Here is a 21,620-nt window from a genome sequence, read left to right on the forward strand (position 1 = left end):
ATAGAGAATCAAAATTTATGCATATACATGACACAGGCATTACACATACTACACTTTCCATGACAAAAGTTACGGTGCTGCTCACAGAAAGGCCTTGTTCCAATCACACACTGCATACGTTAAGACGCACACAGGGGGAGAGGGAGGACCTAAGAGTCTTTTTTTATTTCTTGGTTTAAATAACCTCTGGATTTACTTCAAGTAATACTGATCATTTACTGTTCAAAAAGCCTTTAATAAACAAATTCAGAATAAAATTAGTTGAAATATTTATAATATGGTTTAATTGTTATACATTATATCCAATATACAACCAAGACGATGCACACACTTGAAAGGAAGAAAAGAGGAAAAAATCTATTGCACCCACAAGTAAAAAGGCTTTATTCGTTTTTGGAACGCTGCAATTCAGTCTTTACATAAACATTTACACACTTTAGTAAACGCAGAAGTCCTACATGTAATGCAGCATTAGGGGCGAGACAACCATTTTCAGTCTCAAACATAAATGTTAAGTGTCCAAAGCTCATTTCCGGCCATCACTCTGCTCCTGGGCAGTCCCAGTCGCCCTGCCTTCCTTCCCCCCAAAATGTAGAGACTCAAATTCAACATGACGCGGACCAGACACTCTGCAGTCTGAGCCGCTCAGCGCTCGGCTCTTTGCTCACGGTCTCTTGCCATTCGCCTCGTGATGTATTTCTTCATCCTAGTGTCCTGTTAGATAATCTTGTGTAGAGTCCGATGCGAAAGAATCTACGTCTTCATTATCCGAGTCGTCACTGCTGTCGTTGGCAGCAGGCTCTCCCGTGAGGGCTATGCGAGCATAATCATCTGTGTCGATTGATTTACAAAAGTGGATGGCGTATTTCAGCTTTTCCTCTAGCACCTGTTTACAGGAGTACTTGGGCAACTTCAGCAAAAAGAAACATGTGTACGATTCAGGAAGGAAGTGGTCGGGAGGGTTGTATTTGTCCAGTACCTGTTGAGGAAGCATGTTAAACAATCAGGGCCACAGACACACGGACAGGTCAAACTGCAGATCTGTTTTATCATGTACAATAGACTATCAATACTCAGAAAAATCATATTTTTGGCAAATAACAAAATGTCAGAAAACGTAATTCTGCCAATTTTAGAAATAAAAAGGAGAAAGACATTAATTCATAGGATTAGAGTAGGAAATATCAATTGATTATTATGATTACTTTTTTTTTTTTTTTTAAATCATCAATACTGAGGATCCAATGGCTTCATCCACACTTGCTCACACAGGTGGGAGCCCAGCCCTCCCGTCCAGAGCCTGGGGCAGGTGTGGGCAGGTCAGGCGATAGCTCTGGCCCACCCACAGAGGTCCTGGTGAGTCCATCAACCCACCTTCTGCCACTACGACTGAAGACACTAGGAAGCTAGCAAGAATTGTAAGCGAGAGTTAGAATTACCTCCCTTTTAAGAGAAAAACTATACAGACTGTCATAGATAACCCTGAAAGATGAATACTTTCCTAAACAGGCCAAAAACTCAGGCGACAGAGCTTGGAAGACAGCTTGCCCCAAATCCTTACCAGTATGCTGGGGACAAAGTGGGCACTACCAGTCCCGTCCCTCGGAGGAGCCTCGCCGCCTCTGTGGGACTCCCACAGGACAGTACAGCTGAGTGCTCCAGGAGAGAGAAGACGGGCGGGAGAGCCATGCCACTAAAAGGACCCATCAGGTAAACAGGGCTTGTTTCTAGACAGAACTAGGTGAGGGTCACAGAGCAAAATTCTTGTTCTCAGTCTGATAAGCTTTCTTATTTTTCTCGGTAAGTTACATATTACTCAGTCATCCCTCTTCCACGTTGCTGTAAAAAAAATATTAGCATAGCACACATGCAAATACCTTGTGGGGGGTGGGGAAAGGCACAGTCAGCGTACACAGAAGATGTATGCTATTTGCTTAAAAATACAGTACTCAAGAAAAAAAACGAACAAGCCTCTGTATTCATAAAATTGTGAGCCATCAAATTAAAGAAGCTAGGTATTTCTCACTGTTTCTAATCCACTCCAGGACTCTGTGTGTCTCTCCCACCCAGTATGCAAGCAGGCACCAGGAGCAATGGACGTGGCCAGCAAAGCAGAGGAGCGTACCTGGATGACAAAGTCTCTGCCCCGGAAGTCGGCGATGGTCCTGGGAAGCCTGGTCCTGCCCCACACAAACCGAAGGAAGAGGGAGCGCTCCGTGTTGGAGAAGGACTCCATCACCTCCCAGAACCACTGGATCAGAGGTGCTGAGGGCTCAATCCCTTTGTATGTTGCCACCGACTTCAAAAGATGCAGAGGGATATCAGGGCTGCCACAGACCTACAGAGGAACACTCTATCAGGGCTGACTGACACTGTCAAATCCTTTCATTGTCAGCTGAGAATCTATCACACTTTCTTCCTACCAAGGCCTGTTCTTAGGAGGGGCAGTGTATCAGTGTGCCTGAGAGGGCTGGTAGGATGAAGCCTTTCTTTCTGCCTGACCCAATCTTGGAAATCCAGGATGGAGGTGCACTTTGACCTGCACCTCAGCCCTTTTCCGGGGGTGGGGTGGGAGGGTGAGGAGAAAGAGCACACTCAATGTACGTGTGCCTGTACTTCATTCAACACGCGTGGATCATCTTAAGATTTCCAAGTGCAAGATGAAACTAGCGCGTGACATGGATTCGGCTGTTCACCGTGCAAAGGGCACTCCTTTGGGACCCAGCAGGAAGTCAGCGTACCATCGTCTCCAGTTCGTATCCAGTGAAGAGAGAGAGGAGGGGCACAGGCACCACACGGGCCATCCCTTCCCGAACAGCAGCCACTTGCTCATCAAACTCATGGAGTCTGAAAGAAAACATTCACTTCACATTTCTGTTAGTGATAGAGACTTTCTCCTGGCCATACCAAACCTTACCAGGCAACATGTGGTCACATACTTCACAGCGGGAAACGGTCAGGAATACAGCTCAGGTGAAAGTGTATGTGTCTCACAGACCTGGCCCAATAGCACTTCTCACAGGACATTGTCCATCAGGCTGGCAGACACCACATTCTCTTAAAAGATCCACCTACAGACACAGGTTCTAAGACCCAACTCTCAACACTGCCTGGGTCCCCAGGAAGAAGCCCAGAGTAGTCTGCCCTGGCCCTTGGTGCCTGCGCTACCAGGACGAAGAGACTGAGTGGCTGTTTGGGACTCCTGCAGCTGTGGCGCCAAGTCAGACACTGGCATGGGGCACAGCACAAGGCACAGCAACTGTGGGCTGTCCTCAGTCTGATGCCAGGAACAAAGCCACCACCCAGGCGACCCACCACGCTGATGTCTTGCTCAGTGCCCTCAGGAAGGTGCTATACGCACCAGAGTAAACACCAGAGGGAAAAGCTCACGAACCTGTAGTTTATGGCCAGGCGGACATACTCGGCCCGGTTGTCTAGCGTGATGTGAGTGTGTTTAGAGCTCAGCTGGATGTCCTGGCCGCTGGCGCTGGGCACCGTGAATGGCAGGCTCATGGCCTCAAACTCCTCTGAGGTAGCCTCGTTGTCACGGATGTACATGAGCCCAGGGATGAAATCTTTGTCCACCTTTTAGGAAGAGACGGCACTGTGCTGAGCCAGAGGTTATCCCATGCTCTTCCCCACAGGGGTGCCAGTACATTAACCAGGCTGTGAACCATGACAAAGCAGCCAAGAGCCAAAGCAAGAACGCACAGTTCAAGGAAGTCCCTTATAACTAACCCCTGAAAAAGCACTGGGGGAAAAAAACCCACCACTGAGTGTATTCCGACTCACAGCGACCCTATAGGACAGAGTAGAACTGCCCCACAGGTTTTCCAAGGAGTGCCTGGTGGATTCAAGCTGCCAGCCTTTTGGTTAGCAGCAGAGCTCTTATCCACTGCACCACTGGCGTTTCTGAGAAAGCATTAGCACCTGGTAAATGACGAAATCCCTTCACAAACATTGCACAAAGGAAAATGCAGTGCAGGAAGGAGGGGTCCCATTTCTACGCCTGAAACCTCTTCAAACTCAGCTTCCTCAAAGGACAAACAGCCACCTGACTTATCTGACAAGATGGTTTGATATCAGCATCCGTGAGCTGCAAAGCACTGAAAAGCATATCGTCTAACAAGTTCTCCTAGAAACAACTGGCCTAACGTCAAAAAGACCCTCTACTACTCAAACTGTGGTCTGCAGACCAGCCATGGGGGCATCACCTGGAGTGTAAGACAGGCTGGGTCCTGAGACCCGTCCTGGGCCTCCCAGACAGACTCTGGGGACCCCCGTGCCCACGTGCTCCATGTTCCTCCAGGAGGCAGCGCTATACAGTCCACACCACACGCTGCACAGACCTACGCCACGCAAGTTACCTCACTGAGGTCAGCGATGGTGAGGCTCATCCCGGCCAGCTGCTTCCAGACGGGCTCTGCGAGGCTGAGGCTGAGAGGGCTTCCAGTGCGGATGGCGATGCCCAGTAACACACCTGGTCATTCGAAACGCAGAGGACAGAGGACACTCATGACTGATGATGAAACCCAGTGCAGACTTAGCTCTACAGAGGCCTCAGCGCCTCTAATCAATGGCACTCAAACCCATGTGACAGCCACTCAAGAACAGGTGCATATTCTAATTCCTCAATTCTTTTTGTTCTTATAGGCCCAGTTTCTAAATGCTACCAGAGTTTTATCTCAAGGTAGAAACCTTTTGTTCTCTTTCCACCAACAAATGTCAGCTACAGAGACGCCAGTTAGTACTCATGTGATGGCAGAACAAGCAAGTGGAGCTCCCGGGGGCAGGTACTCCGCCCTGCAGCAGCAGCCCTGCCTGCCCCTGGACATGAGTGGACCATCTACCAAGCGTGCTCCACGCAGAACCCTAAGGGAAACAGGTGGTGGGGCTGGGTAACAGCCAGCTCCTCCCTTCTCAGGTGCATCATCTTGAGGGCCAGATACAGTTAGGATACAGAAACACTGGATTTCAGTGGCGGCCACAGCATCTTCTATCTTCAAAATGCCATCACACTAATACAACAGCTGGATACATCTGGTCTGCAGCCCTCCCTACATCAGGGCACAGACAGAGCTAGGGCACAACATGCACCCTCTGTCAAGAATAGAACCTGCAGTACTAGAAAGTCAACAACAAACACCTTGCGAATTTCCATAATTCGGTGGAAACATTTAGATAGTAAATGTTAGAAATAATTTCTATTGGAAAGAGTTTCAAAAGACAGAAGTAGGTATTCAAAATATCTTCTGTCACTAACAAGGCAGAGAGTAGAATCAAACCAAGATAAAAGGCAACCATGAGAATCTGGACTTTCCGGAGCCATGGAGGCTTGATGAACCCTTAAAACTACTGTCCTGAGACAATCTTTACACCTTAAACCCAAAATTCCCCTGAAGTCTTCTTAAAAGCAAACAACAGTTTAGCTTAACTAGTCAAGAATGCCTTGAGCGTTGTGCTCTTTTAGGATTTATCTATATGGGATCAAACTGAAAACAGAAAATTCAAAGATAGGAAACTTAGGGGACAGCGAGTTTATGTTAATGGGAGAGGAACAACTCAAAAAAGGAGGGTGAGAATGATTACACAACTCAAAGAACATAATAAATGTCAATGAACTGTAATTGACAATATTGCTGAATTACCTATGCTCTGCTGTGTACAGTCTCAACAACAAAAATAAAATAGATCATATATACAACCAAAAACCAAACCAAACCCAAGTGCCGTCAAGTTGATTCTGACTCATAGTGACCCTACAGGACTGAGTAGAACTGCCCCATAGAGTTTCCAAGGAGCGCCTGGCAGATTTGAACTGCCGACCCTTTGGTTAGCAGCCGTAGCACTTAACCACTACGCCACCAGGTTTTCCATTACACATACACATAAAAAGACAAGCATGGATGACACAGACTGGGCACCGACAGCCAGCCCAGCAAGCACCTACCCAGGAAGCGGAACATGCTTGTGTGCACAGGCGCCCGGGCAGCAGGGCTGAGCAAGTAGCAGTCCCGGTTGGCCCCAGATTCATCTCTGCCATTGGGCGTCACAATCAGAAGAGGAGTGAGTCCGTTCTGAAGCTCCTCGCAGATCTCGGCTATGGACTCACTGTAGCCACCACCACAGTCATCCACAGACTCACCTTGGGTGACAAGGAAATGAGCCACTCACCGACTGTCGCAACAATGAGCATGTGGGAACATGGGAAGGCATCTAAGTAGGCTCCCCAGGTGCCCCAGAAGGACATGCACTCACATCCCATCAGTATCTCCAGGATTCCCGGCTTCTCAGCACACAGAGGAGGTTCTTACCCACAAACTTGACTTTCCAGACTCGGTGCGGAAGGAGAAGGCTGTCTGGACTAAATGCGCTCATTTTAGCACACATCTGCCCAAAGACGGATTTTGTGCCATCGGGGCCTGCTAGCCCACCTTTGCTTCTTGAGCGTTTAACCTAGAAAGGAGAGAAAGAAAAAATATGAACCAGCCTTCACCCCTGCAGACTGCTTCACTGCGTCACCGTGGCCTCTCTGGAATGAGATTCTAGTAAGTCCAGAAGTGGCCCTCCTGACAGACTCTCAGCACTCACAAAACTTGCGCCAAATGGCTGACAACCAAACCAGACACACTGTCTTGTGAGACACCACCTCCCTCACCTTCACGTACTTCACTGCATCGATGATGTCCCCAATTGTCATGTCATCAAGCTCCTACCCCAGTATGGTCACCCCTCGTATCCACAATTCTTATCCTTTACTACAATTTTTGAACAGCTCAGATGAAGGACACCATGGCCCTTACCAGGCTGCGTCAGAGCCACCTGTGACACTGCCTGAAACCACATCACAGTAAAAAGCTGAGGAGTAACATGATCGTAGGAGTGTGCTTTTACACGGAATCCTTCAGCTAAAGTCTCACCATTTCAGCTTCTTCGTGTGTCCTAGTTGAGTTTAAACAGTAATTCTCCTTAGTACAAATTACCACCACCAAGACGAAGAATGTGAGAACACTGATGGTAAACGGTAAAGGCGGTGGTTATCCGCATGTGGAAGAAACCCGGCTACATGCTGCTCACTCTGCTGTCACCATTGTCACCTCGTCTGCTCCTCACAGGGACTCTCTAAGGCCCACATATCCCCACAGCACACGGAGCCCGAGAAAAGACGAAATATGCCAAAGCGTCACAGCTGCTATGTCAGGTGAGATGCCAGCCATGTGTGCACCGGCAAGACGTGGAGAGGGGACACCGTGGGGGGGGGGGGCTCACAGGTGAAGTAACTGATTTTAATTGTCTTTAATATGTATTTCCTGAATTTTCAGAAATGATTAATTCTGTAATTAAAATATTTTATATACACTGACTTTCAGATCCTGTTACAAAACTAATTCAAATTCAAAACAAGTAAACAAACAAAAGCCCTCCAGGGACATGAACCAAGTTGTAGCATTTCTGAAAGGCTTCTCACACCAGGCAGGAGGCCAGTGGTGGCGGTGGCTGGGACAGGCAAGGGCGGGCATCTACGCAGAATCTGGCTCGGGGCTGCTGTCTCACACGCAACTTGGGTTCACTGAGCGTTTCTACCCTGTGTCTAACTTTTGTCAGAAAAACACTTCTACTTCCATCTTTGTTGAAACCTTTTTAGCTTCAGGAGTGTATGATGTCCCGAGTGAAAGGAACCTGCTCTGAAACCCGAGGGCCATGGGCCGTGCTGGAGCCTGCCGTTCAGATGTTAGGCAGCACCACACGCCATGTTGAATATCACTTGTTTGCTCTATAAAAACATTCCAGATATAAAAGCGTCTGCAATTTCTCCAATTCGTTCTTTCAAACGTGTATTGAACGTTTTCATAGTGCAAAGCAATGGGCTGGGGATACAGAATGAGAAGCAGGCACTTAAAGAATGTGAGACGAGAAGTTGTGCCTCAGCTGGACTCTAGCCATCAAGGCTTTCCCGAGGCCCTGAAGCCTCTCTGCCTGGAGCTTGACCAGCCAAGCTGTGTGCTTCTGGGACAGGCCACAGGTCAGAACCACGCAACAGTTGGCAAGAGATGACTTGTAAGCCATCAGCTGTCCTTACTTTCTGACCTGATAAAACACAGCAAACCAAAAAGATCATCCAAGGCAGGGAAATAAAAACTCCTTTATGAACCTAATTAAGCAACCCACTCACTTGTAAAATTAGCCTACTGACCTACAGCCTACACTGGACACTGACGTCAGGGAAGAGGGAAGCTGCCTTTGACCACATCCATCAATGTGGTCACATGTAGTGTCTAACAAAGGGCAGGGTTTGATGCCTTCATCCAAAATGCCCCCAAGTACAACTCCGGAAAAACTCCTAGTCATGTAACCAACATCAGGGTAGAAATCATGTGTTAATACCAAAGGTATAGGAACAAGGAATTTTTTTCTTCACAGTTCTCTGCTTCTGTGCCAAGGAGCTGGGCCAATCTCATCTGCGCATAAATGTCAAGTGCCTCACAGAAGTACAATCCAGAGCCGTGGTTTTTCCTTCTTTAATTAATTTTTTAAACTATAAGCTTATATACATTCAGTAGCAGTATAAATTCAGAGATGGTCTGCTTCTCACTTCTTTGGTTACTATGAGATAGTACTAACCCATCCTGGCCTATCAAAAATTGGCAAAGAAAACTACCTGAGCTGGGGAGGGTTTGAGGCAGCATACAATTCTGGTTGGAAGGTGAACCGCTTTGAACTTGCTATAGCCTTTCATGCAAATGTAGATCTCCGCGGCCTTTGGCCCAGCCAGGCTTCTAAGCCTCAACCAATGAGAACATGTGAAGACAGAGGTTGGACACAGCCCCGCCAAGCAGCCCTCTCTACATCAAAGAAAATGAGACACAGCCTTTGAGCCCCCACCAGAGGACTCTGAAAACAGACTGCGGTACATCCCTCCAAGAAGTAGCTGACAAACACAAACAATACCACAGAATCCTACTTAATGGCATGGGAGGCATTCACAGTCCATTCAATGCAAAAAAAAAAAAAAAAAAAGGCAAGTTATAAAATAGTGTGTCTACTTTTGATTACAACAAAGAGACACATCCCCAAGACATAACAGTGGTTGTTATTGCTATGTGGCACAAAGATGGGTGATTTCTATTCCCTCTTTTCTGCTTATCTGCATTTGTACTTCAGGGTTACCTGAAATAAGTATTATTTCTGTTATAAAGAAAAAAAAATGCCAGTTCCCACCTGGAAGCCTAAGCATCACAGGACATGACAGACGGGAACTGTCAAAGAGAAAAGGAGTCACTAGCTTTTTAAAGCAGCGACCCCCAAGAAGTACTCCATAAGCATCCTCCTCTCCCCACCGCTGGCACACTATCCGCAACCCATGGACTCATCGCACCTGAGGTGGATGGTTCTCAACGAACCCCTCCTGTGTTACCTGGATCCGATTCAGCTCCACCACGGGGCCGTGCTGACGGTCTCGCACCATGGTTGCTTGTACCACTTTTCGGAAAGCTGCCTCCTAAAACATGTCAAGCAGACAGAGTTCAAAATCCAACATAGGAAACATCACTCGTAAAGAAATCACAATACTACAATTTCGTTTAAAATCACCCGTTCCCTAAAAGTCACATTTGGTTAAACACATTTGATTAGACAGATACAAACTATCTGTCAGGTCATGAGCAGCGGGGCGCCCAGCAGTGATAGAGGGCATAGGCAGATGGGCAGCCAGGGCTGCGTTTTCTGATTGTCATCTCAGGCGCCCCACTGCTTGCAGGGTGCTAAGGGCCTGCTCAGTCATGGATGAGTGCTAGGCGCCAGGTGTGGCTAGGCCTTGAGAATGCACTAGGACACAACCCTCTCTGCCAACTGTAGGCTTTAGACTGGCAGGGACTAAGATGCCTCAGCACTGAGTGTATGGCGGTAAGACTGACCAGAAAGATACAGCAAGGGCCAAGGACCCTGGGGTGGCCAGTCTCAGGGTGGGAAATGGGGAGGGAGGGCATGAGTGGAGGTCTTGGTAGGGAGTGGGCACTTGGTGCACATCCACTGAGATGAAACTCAGATCCCAGGCAAAGACTGTGAGAAAGACAGTGATGTGCCTGCACATAAGGGACCATAGGGGGAATCTGGACATTTCTCTAAGGGGACTGAAAGCTGGAGACAGGACCAGTGGTGTATGGTAGTGAGTGCTCAGCCTGAGCTAGGGCACGGGTCTGAAAGGAGTACATCAGAGTGTGGATGGTTCGAGGGGGCTTGGTGAAGGGACAACCATGGCCCGACTGGGAGAACAGCAATGCCAAATGGAAGAAGGCAGAGATTCAAGGCCACCTGAAGGAGGTAGGGTCGATAGGGGTCCCAGGTGTCTGCTGGAACCTAGTGGCCACTGTTACTCCCAGGAAGCGGATGGCTGGGGGACCACAACGAGTCCTTACCATAGCCCAGGGCCCTGCAAACACCAAGTAGGACAAGAGCTGGCACCGTCTGGGGCCCCTCTCCTGGGAGCAGAGCCTGAGAAACATGACCCCTGAGGAACAGGACATAGGAGGGGACCCAGGGAGGGGTGATAGAGGCCCAGCCATGCACTCATTGCTTTTCAGACAGATGGAGGGTAGCACAGTATCTGGAATATGGTGCTGAGGGACAGGACATAGGAGAGGACCCAGGGAGGGGTGACAGCGGCTGAGCCATGTGCTCATTGCTTTTCAGACGGATGGAGGGCAGCACAGTATCTGGAATATGGTGCTGACGGACAGGACACAGGAGGGGGCCTAGGGAGGGGTGATAGCAGCCAAGCCATGTGGTCATTGCTTTTCAGACGGATGGAGGGTAGCACACTATCTGGAATATGGTGTTGAGGGACAGCTTTTAAATGTTTAATGGTGGTTAGCAGAGGAAGGGAGAAAACCTAGGAGGACGGAATCACTGAACAAACAAGGGCCCCAGGAAACAGAAAAAGCAGGAGACCTTGGTAGATAAAAATAATGTGTATTATGCCAGGCAGAACATGAACATCAAAGCATTTCTCATGCTCCTGTTAGCTTTCTCCCCCACGGAGTATGGTTAAGACATCTAGGAATGTCTTAACTTCATCCTCCTTCTTGAAGGACAGCATTGCTGAATATAATATTCCTGGTTGGCAGTTCTTTTCTTTCAGCACTTTAAATATGTCACCCCACTACCTTCTTGCCTCCATTGTTTCTAAGGGGAAACTGTGATCTTACAGAGAGTCCCTTGTACATGACATTTCAGTTCTCTCTTGGTCCTTCCAAAATTATCTTTATCCTTGGTTTTATAGACCTTGGTAATTTATATAGGTGTGGCTCTCTTTGGGTTTACCCTATTTGGTGTTCATGGAGCTTCCTGGATGTGTAGGTTCATGTCTTCTTTCAGATTTGGTAAGTTTTTGTCCATTATTTCTTCAAATACTCTTTCTGCCCCTTCCTCTCTCTCTTCTCCTTCTGGGACCCCCATAATGCATGTATTGTTCTGTCTGATAGTGTCTTACACATCTCTTAGGCTCTGTTGACTTTCCTTCATTCTTTTTTATTTTTGCTTCTAAAGACTCAATAATTTCAACTGCGCTATTTTCAAGTTCACTGATTCATTATTCTGCAAATTGAAACCTGTTGTTCAGCTCCTTCAGTAAATTTTTTATTTCTGTTAATATACTTTCCAGCTCCATTATTTCTGCTTGGTTCTTTTAAAAAATTTCTACCTCAAAAAGGTAACCACAAAGGAGAAAAATGACCGTACTCATCAAAATAAAATACAAGAAAAAAATACAGACTCAGCAGAAACAAAATCAACACCACCAAATATGAGGAAAGGACAATTTATGATAATCTACTCAGCACATAAAATTAAGTGGGAAAAAGAAACTGTCAACAACACACAAAAAAAGACATCAAAATGATAGCACTAAATTCATACCTATCCATAATTACCCTGAATGTAAATGGACTAAAGGCACCAATAAAGAGACAGATGGTGGCAGAATAGATTAAAAAAAAAGATCCGTCTATATGCTGCCTACAAGAGACACACCTTAGAGACAAAAAACAAACTAAAACTCAAAGGATGGAAAAAAATATATCAAGCAAACACAATCCAAAAAGAGCAGGAGTGGCAAATTAATTTCTGACAAAATAGACTTTGAAGTCAAATCCGTCATAAAGGATAAGGAAGGACAGTATATAATGATTAAAGGGACAAGATACCAGGAGGATATAACCATATGAAATATTTACGCACCCAATGACAGGGCTGCAAGATATGTAAAACAAACTCTATCGGCACTGAAAAGTGAGACAGACAGCTCCACAATAATAGTACGAGACTTCAACACACCACTTTCAGTGAAGGACAGGACATCCAGAGAGAAGCTCAATAAAGACACGGAAGATCCAAATGCCACAATCAACCAACTTGACCTCACAGACATGTACAGGACACTCCACCCAACAACAACCAAGTATACTTTCTTTTCTAGTGCACATGGAACATTCTTTAGAATAGACCACATATTAGGTCATAAAGCAAGCCTTAACAGAATTCAAAACACTGAAATATTACAAAGCATCTTCTCTGACCATAAGACCATAAAAGTGGAAATCAATAACGGGAAAAGAAATCAAACACTCGGAAACTGAACAATACCCTGCTCAAAAAAGACTGGGTTATAGAAGACATTAAGGATGCAATAAATTCAGCGAATCCAATGAGAATGAAAACACTTCCTATCAGAGCCTTTGGGACACAGCAACAGCGCTGCTCAGAGGCCAATTTAGATCAATAAATGCACACATACAAAAAGAAGAAAGGGCCAAAATCAAAGAATTATCCCTACAACTTGAACAAATAGAAAGAGAGCAACAAAAGAAACCCAAAGGCACCAGAAGAAAACAAATAATAAAAATTAGAGCTGAGCTAAATGAAAAAGAAAACAGAAAAACAACTGAAAGAATTAACAAGACCAAAAGCTGGTTTTTCGAAAAAAATCAACAAAATTGATAAACCATTGGCCAAACTTACAAAAGAAAAACAGGAGAGGAAGCAAATAAACCCAATAAGAAACGAGATGGGCAATATTACAACAGACCCAAATGAAATAAAAAGAATCGTATCAGGCTAGTATGAAAAATTGTATTCTTAACAAATTTGAAAACCTAGAAGAAATGGATGAGTTCCTGGAAACACACTACCTACATAAGCTAACACAAACAGAGGTAGAACAACTAAATAGACCTGTAACAAAAGAAGAGATTAAAAAAGCAATCAAAAAACTCCCAACAAAAAAAAAGCCCTGGTCCGGATGGCTTCACTGCAGAGTTCTACCAAACTTTCAGAGAAGAGTTAACACCACTACTACTAAAGGTATTTCAGAGGACAGAAAAGCACGGAATACCATGAAACTCATTCTATGAAGCCACCATATCCCTGATACCAAAACCAGGTAAAGACACCACAAGAAGAGAAAATTATAAACCTATGTCCCTCATGAACGTAGATGCAAAAATCCTCAACAAAATTACAGTCAATAAAATTCAACAACATATATATATTTTTTTAATCCAAAAAACAATTCACCATCATCAAGTGGGATTCATACCAGGTATGTTGGGATGGTTCAACATTAGAAAAACAATTAATGTAATCCATCACATAAATAAAACAAAAGACAAGAATCACATGATTTTATCAATTGATGCAGAAAAGGCATTGGACAAAGTTCAACACCCATTCATGACAAAAACTCTCAGCAAAACAGGAATAGAAGGAAAATTCCTCAACCTAATAAAGGGCATTTATACAAAGCCAACAGCCAACGTCACTCTAAATGGAGAGAGCCTGAAAGCATTCCCATTGAGATCGGGAACCAGACAAGGATGCCCTTTGTCACCGCTCTTATTCAACATTTTGTTGGAGGTCCTAGCCAGAGGAATTAGGCTGGATACAGAAATAAAGGGCATCCAGATTGGCAAGGAAGAAGTAAATGTATCTCTATTTGCAGATGACATGATCTTATACACAGGAAACCCTAAGGAATCCTCAAGAAAACTACTGAAACTAATAGAAGAGTTCGGCAGAGTATCGGGATACAAGATAAACATACAAAAATCAGTTGGATTCCTCTACACCAACAAAAAGAACATCGAAGAGGAAATCACCAAATCAATGCCATTTACAGTAGCTCCCAAGAAGATAGGAATAAATTTTACCAGAGATGTAAACGACTTATACAAAGAAAACTACAGTACACTTCTGCAAGAAACCAAGAAAGACTTATATAAGTGGAAAAACATACCTATACCTTGCTCATGGACAGGAAGACTTAACATTATAAAAATGTCTACTCTACCAAAAGCGATCTATATCATTTAATGCAATTCTGATCCAAATTCCAACGACATTCTTTAATGAGATGGAGAAACAAATCACCAACTTCATATGGAAGGGAAAGAGGACACGGATAAATAAAGCATTACTGAAAAAGACGAACAAAGTGGGAGGCCTTACTTTACCTGATTTTAGAACCTATTATACCGCCACAGTAGTCAAAACAGCCTGATACTGGTACAACAACAGATACATGGACCAATGGAACAGAATTGAGAATCCAGACATAAATCCATCCACATATGACCAGTTGATATTTGACAAAGGCCCCAAGATAGTTAAATGGGGAAAGGACAGTCTTTTTAACAAATGGTGCTGGCATAACCGGACATCCATCTGCAAAAAAATGAAACAAGACCCATACCTTACTCCATGCACAAAAACCAGCTCAAAATGGATCAAAGACCTAAATATAAAATCTAAAACAATAAAGATCATAGGAAGAAAAAATAGGGACAGCATCAGGAGCCCTAATACCTGGCATAAACAGTATACAAAACATTACTAACGATGCAGAAGAACAACTAGATAAGTGGGAGCTTCTAAAAATCAAACACCTATGCTCATCCAAAGATTTCACCAAAAGAGGAAAAAGACTACCTACAGACTCGAAAAAAGTTTTTAGCTAAGACATTTCCAATCAGCGCCTGATCTCTAAAATGTAAATGATACTGCAAAAACTCAACTGCAAAAAGACAAATAACCCTATTAAAAAATGGGCCAAAGATATGAACAGACACTTCACTAAAGAAGACATTCAGATAGCTAACAGATATGTGAGGAAATATACACGATCATCAGTCATTAAACCAAACCAAACCCACTGCTGTCGAGTCGATTCCTACTCATAGTGACCCTACAGGACAGAGCAGAACTGCCCCGTAGAGTTTCCCAGGAGTGCCTGGTGGATTTGAACTGCCGACCTTTTGGTTAGCAGCCATAGCACTTAACCACTACGCCACCAGGGTTTCCCACTAGTCATTAGAGAAATGCAAATCAAAACTACAATGAGATTTGAACTCTCTCCAAGAAGGCTGGCATTAATCCAAAAAACACAAAATAATAAATGTTGGAGAGGCTGCAGAGAGATTGGAACACTTGTACATTGCTGGTGGGAATGTAAAATGGTACAACCACTCTGGAAATCGATTTGGTGCTTCTTTAAAAAAAGCTAGAAATAGAACTACCATACACGATCCAGCAATCCACTCCTCGGAATGTATCCTAGAGAAATAAGAGCCTTTACACGAACAGGTATATGCACACCCATGTTCACTGCAGCACTGTTTACAATAGCAAAAAGATGGAAGCAACCAAGGTGCCCATCAATGGATAATGGATAAATAACGGTATATTCACACAATAGAATAATACGCATCGATAAAGGACAGTGAGGAATATGTGAAACATTTCATAACATGGAGGTACCTGGAAAGCATTATGCTGAGTGAAAATTAGTCAGTTACAAAAGGGCAGACATTGTACAAGACCACTATTACAAGAACTTGAGAAACAGTTTAAACAGAGAAGAAAACATTCTTTTGTGGTTAGGAGAGGAGGGAGGGTGGTAGGGTGGGAGAGGGGTATTCACTAATTAGTTGGTAGATAAGAACTATTTTAGGTGAAGGGAAAGACAACACACAATACAGGGGAGGTCAGCACAACTGGACTAAACCAAAAGCAAAGTTTCCTGAATAAACTGAACGCTTCGATGGCCAGTGTAGCAGGGGCAGAGGTTTGGGGACCATGATTTCAGAGGACATCTAAGTCAATTGGCATAATAAAATCTATTAAGAAAACATTCTGCATCCCACTTTGAAGAGTGGCATCTGGGGTCTTAAATGCTAGCAAGCAGCCATCTAAGATGCATCAATTGGTCTCAACCCACCTGGATCAAAGGAGAATGAAGAACGCCAAGGACACAAGGTAATTACAAGTCCAAGAGACAGAAAGGGCCACATTAACCAGAGACTACATCAGCCTGAGACCAGAAGAGCTAGATGGTGCCCAGCTACAACCGATGACTGCTCTGACAGGGAACACCACAGAGAACCCCTGGAGAAGTGGGAGAGCAGTGGGAATGCAGACCCCAAAATTCTCACAAAAGGACCAGACTTAATGGTCTGACCAAGACTGGAAGGACCCTGGTGGTCATGGCCCCCAGACCTTCTGTAGGCCCAGGACAGGAACCATGCCCGAAGCCAACTCTTCATACATGGATTGGACTGGGCAATGGGTTGGAGAGGGATGCTGGTGAGGCGTGAGCTTCTTGGATCAGGTGGACACTTGAGACTATGTTGGTATCTCCGGCCTGGAGGGGAGATGAGAGGGTGGAGGGGGTTAGAAGCTGGCGAAATGGACACGAAAAGACAGAGTGGAGGGAGAGAGCAGGCTGCCTCATTAGGGGGAGAGTAATTGGGAGTATTTTTTACCAAGGTGTAGATAAGTTTTTATGTGAGAGACTGACTTGATTTATAAACTTTCACTTAAAACACAATAAAAATTATAAAAAAGAAAAAAAAAATTATACCTTTATGCAGATTTCTGTTTTGTTCTTGTATCATTTTCCTGATTTCCTTTAGTTCTTTTTCTGTGTTTTCCTTTAACTCTTTGAGCATAGTTAGTACTATTGCTTTAAAGTCTTTGCCTATACAGAAATCAACATTCATTGGTGGTTACCAGGGATGGGAGGAAAAAGGAGGGAGACTCACTCTCTGGATAGTAGACACTTGTTACCTTTGGTGAGGGGAAAGGCAATACCAAAATGCGGGTGAAGTGTGCACAACCTGTCCAAGGTAAATAACACTAAGAATTATACAAAAATAAAAGACTTTTGGTAAATGCTATAACATACACAATTCTGTAATAACAACCAAAAAACATGTGTGGTTACATAGGTAGATATGTATGCATATATGTATATATGTATATGCAAGGGCATGTACGGGCATATCTGTAAACATATGTATATACGTGTATGTGTGTACTGCATATGTATTCATATATATAATAAAACACATAGGTGGGCACAGTTACGGATACTTCCTAGACGTAATCAAACACCTCATGGGTGGATTTGAAGGCTTAGGACCATAGTCTCATGGGACAACTAAGTCAACTGGCATAACACAGTTCAGAAACTTTATGTTCTACATCCTAGTTCGGTGAGTAGTGTCTGGAGTCTTAAAAGCTTACGGGTGGCCATTTAAGATACAAGTATCGGTCTCTACTCATCTGGAGCAAAAGAGGAAGAAGGAAACAAAAGACTCAAAGAAGAAACTAGTCTATAGCTAACAGCCTACATGAACCACGGCCTCATCTCTCCTGAGACCAGAAGAACTAGATGGTGCCCAGCTACCACTACCAACCTCTCTGACCAGGGACACCATAGGTGGTCCTGGATAGAATAGGAGAAAAATGTAGAACAAAACTCAAATTCTTAAAAAAGGCCAGACTTACTGGATCAGTAGAGACTAGAGAAAGCCCCGAGGTTAAAATTTATACCGAAACCACACCTGGGGGTCACCATTCAACTAAATTATGGATTGGCTCATAAAATATACACCCGTGAGTATTGTGCTCCTTTAAAAGGTCATCTTTATGAGACCAAATGCTCAACATTCATCCTAAAGCAAAGATGGGGGGGGGGAGGTGCACAGAGAAGCCAAGATTAATGGAAACAGGACAACCAGAAAGGAATTAATGAGAACGCTGGCACATTGTGAAAAACGTAACCAATGTCACTGAATACTATGTATAAAAAATGTTAAAGGGGAACCTAATTTGCTGTGTGAGCTTTCACCAAAACACAATGAGGTATTACAATAAAAAATAAAACCTTTGTCTAGCAAGTCCATTTTCTGATCTTCCTCAGGGGTAGTTTGTCACTTTATTTTGGTCTTTTGCATGGGCCTTATTTCTTCATATGCCTATGATTTTTTGTTGAATTCTGGACATTTACCTGTTATAAAGTGGTAACTCTAGATATTAGCTTCTTACCCTTCCCTAGGGTTTGCTCTTCTTTATTAAGTTTTTGAAGGTTATAGTTCTTTGCTTCAACACTAGACTCCTTGTCTTGGTGCACTTGCTGTGGTCACTGCATACTGGTCTCCCTGCTTTGGGAGTGCTATCACTGCTTCATTCACCTTGAGGCTTCCTGAGTGGGGAGTACTGGCTGTGCCACTTTGGCATCAGACTCCCCACCTCAGGGGCGCTGGCTTTGCCAGTCTAATATAGGACTCTCTGACTGTGAGTGCTGGCCCATGCTGTGCTCACTGTGCTGCTCTGACACAGAACTTCTTGCCTGGGTGTGCCAGCTGCTGCAGTCACCCCAAGATGGCTGTGCTGAGCGAGGAATGGGGGTTGGGTGTGGCGTGGACATGTGGAAACCCACTGCTCTCCCACTGTTTATGTGTGACCTTTTTCTGTACCCAGTGTTCACTTTGGTCCACCAACCCTTTAACTGCTGTCTAGGGTCCTGAGATTGTCCATTTCACAATTTTTGCTTGTTTTCTTCTGGAGTTGTTGTGGAGGGACAGAAACGTGCAACTGTTTATGCCTCCATCTTGCTCCACCTCGATCTTGCTCTCTCTTTTTTAGGCTCCTGTGCTCCTGGGCACTCTGACACTCCTGCGCAGGAGCTGGTGGAGGGCCCAGGCCGGACTCTGAGCAGTGGGGCTGTGGCTGTTTAGGTTCTTGGTGTGAAGAAAAGCAAAGTTCAAGGGGTTCTTCAGGCTCCTGTTTAGGTTGCCAGCATAGGTAGCAAAGAAGGAGCACTGACACAAACTAAGAGTGGATGCTCTCTGAGGACGGGCTGCAGGTGTCAGCAGGACACAGCCTCATAAACCCACATGCTTTCCAGGAGAGCAGACAGGCAGAGAGTAGGGACCGCAGGGACAGAAACCACAGCCAAGCAGGGGCAGATCTGAAGACGTCAGTGAAAACCAAACATTTAAGAAGAATTAAAGAGTTTTCTCTTTACAGACTGACATAACAGAAAAAAAAAAATAAAGCCACAGACAACCAGAGGGCAGAATAGTGTACTACAGAGCATATTCTTATATGTATAACCTCCCAGACCTCCCTGCATGCTCTAATGGGAGTGGAAAGTCAATTTTCAGAAGCAAGTAACTAACCGAGAGACACAAAAATCAAGTAACTCCACTAGTCAACCTTTGCCTTCAGGGGAAGCTGCAAACCACCGGCATGCAAGGACAGTCAGCCAGGGAGACAGGCTCACAGACTCACCCTAGTTATCACACACCCTCTCACAGCCCCACCCTGACTCTGCTTTCCTGACTGTCTTCACACAAAGACAGCCTCTCCCCCACCATGAACTCTTCTGGTATCTGAGTTGGGCCCCCTAAGCCAGCCCTCCTGTGCCCCTCACTTCTGTGCTCTGAGCACTTCCTGGCAGGAACATCTCCTTCCTCTTCCCACCCACAACAACATCCGCTTCCCAAAAAGATGCTGATCCTTTCCCATGCCCAAGACCAGAGATGAGCGTGATGCATCCTCTGCTTCCAAGGGTGGCTTTCAGATCCTCCGCACGCCCATCTCCTCCTTCAGATGCTGCTGTATTCAGAGGCCCCTCCTCGGAGCCATGTGGGCTGTGGAGGACTTGCTCAGGATGAGCGTCCACAGCCTCTGACCCCACGGCCAGGCCGATGGCCACAAGCCCACACCAACCACAAAGGGAAGTGTACTCTATCGGAGTGGAGCACATCCACACCTGTCACCTTTCTCCTCTCCTCACAACAAAAGAATTTCCCCCATCGCTGCCCATTCTCATCTCCACTCAGGGACATAAAAGAAATGAAGCTGAACATAATCAGTCTTGCTACCTTTTTAAATGGAAAATAGTTGAATTAAGTTTTATGTCCATTTTATCTGCCCATACTTTTTTCCTGCTCCCGTCTCCAAAAGAGGGTCCTACCATTAGATAAAACATCTGTCATCGTACACTTGTCCCTCTGCCACATGTGAAAATAAGACGCACATTAATCTTGTCCAGCAGAAATTCTTCCAGTTAAGTGGAAATAAAGCCAAAACTAAAACAGTCTGTTTGGACAGGACTCAAAAATTTCCCAATTTTATATCATTAAAACCAGACATAACCTTTGATGATAAAATACAGAATCACAGACTCTTCAGATTAGAGTATTCCTCAGTCCAACCTCCTCACTTTTTCCCTCCACAGTCCCCCTACCACACGATAACTGAGCCTCTTCTGGAAAACCCTGTCAAGCTGTTTGCCAGAAACCTGATCAATTCCAGTAATGGGAAACCCCTGACTCCGAAATCAGGGTATCCCATCCCACGGACAGCTGTAATTATTAAAAACTTCAACGGGTCAAAATATCTCTGGTGACTTTCGGATATCCTCACTTACGTGCCAGCGTTGTAAACGTGTCCTTCCAGTCACCACAGGTGACCTTATCATTTGACTAGGAATCTCTACCGATCTTGGTGCAGGTGTCTACCTAAGAGACGTGTAGCACCTGGCGCCCCCTGCTGGACATCCCTGGGGAAGACATGATCTAATTCTTTTTCTACCTTGATGCTTCAAGGCCAGGCGAGCGGAGACGGACTGATGTGTGAACACAGGCTTAATGCAGCACCCCACCTTTGGGGCAGACGGAGGGGGCAGGAGGCAGAGATTATAAGGGAAAATGTAAGGTCCAAGAGGTAAGAGATTTTTGTGTTTTCTTTCCTTTTTTCCCACTGAGGTATTCTTAGCACCCAGACCAGATCCTGGCACCACAGGTGCCCGATAAACGTTTGCTGGATGAACCGTATTCTATGTACTCCCAGCTTAGGGCTTCAGGTTGTCTTAAAATCCACTGAAGACACTAGGATCACATACAGCAAAGACTGCTGTAAGAGTACCTTCCCCTGGGATATCAGAATTCCTCGCAGTGTGTCAAACCCGACTGAAGGTCCGAGCCCAGTTTCGTGAAGACACCCATCGAGGTCGAACATTGGGATGCAGGGACAGAAGAGCTCCGAGATGTGGTGCAGCAGCAGCAGGCGGTTCCGCAGCGCGATCATTGGGATCTCCTGCAGGTGATTGTACTCCATGGGGACCTGAAAGATGTGAACTGCGGGTGTCAACTTAGGCGCCAAATGCAGACAAGCCACAGTTTTAGCTGGATACTGAAAATATATATATATGTATATATATATATGTTTTTTTTTTTTTTTTTTTTCAAAAACAGAGAAGCACTACAATTTCTATTTGG

The 21,620-nt window shown here is 45.0% G+C and overlaps 1 protein-coding gene across 5 annotated transcripts in view; it reads right to left on the minus strand.

Moving 5' to 3' along the window:
• Nucleotides 1-358: 358 nt before the first annotated feature.
• HERC2 (HECT and RLD domain containing E3 ubiquitin protein ligase 2) overlaps nt 359-21,620 on the minus strand; it is a 316,687-nt gene continuing 295,425 nt past the window's right edge. For all 5 annotated transcript variants that reach the window (XM_049906042.1, XM_049906045.1, XM_049906044.1 and 2 more), the window contains exons 86-94: nt 21,268-21,465; nt 9,416-9,499; nt 6,315-6,456; nt 5,951-6,145; nt 4,368-4,480; nt 3,395-3,585; nt 2,742-2,847; nt 2,126-2,338; nt 359-979 (exon numbers count right to left, since the gene is read on the minus strand). In XM_049906042.1, coding sequence (XP_049761999.1) covers nt 707-979; nt 2,126-2,338; nt 2,742-2,847; nt 3,395-3,585; nt 4,368-4,480; nt 5,951-6,145; nt 6,315-6,456; nt 9,416-9,499; nt 21,268-21,465 — 1,515 coding nt within the window. In that variant the 3' untranslated portion in view covers nt 359-706. The remainder of the gene's footprint in view (nt 980-2,125; nt 2,339-2,741; nt 2,848-3,394; nt 3,586-4,367; nt 4,481-5,950; nt 6,146-6,314; nt 6,457-9,415; nt 9,500-21,267; nt 21,466-21,620) is intronic.

Source organism: Elephas maximus, chromosome 13, assembly GCF_024166365.1.
Source record: "Elephas maximus indicus isolate mEleMax1 chromosome 13, mEleMax1 primary haplotype, whole genome shotgun sequence".
In the NCBI taxonomy this organism is placed as follows: Eukaryota; Metazoa; Chordata; class Mammalia; order Proboscidea; family Elephantidae; genus Elephas; species Elephas maximus.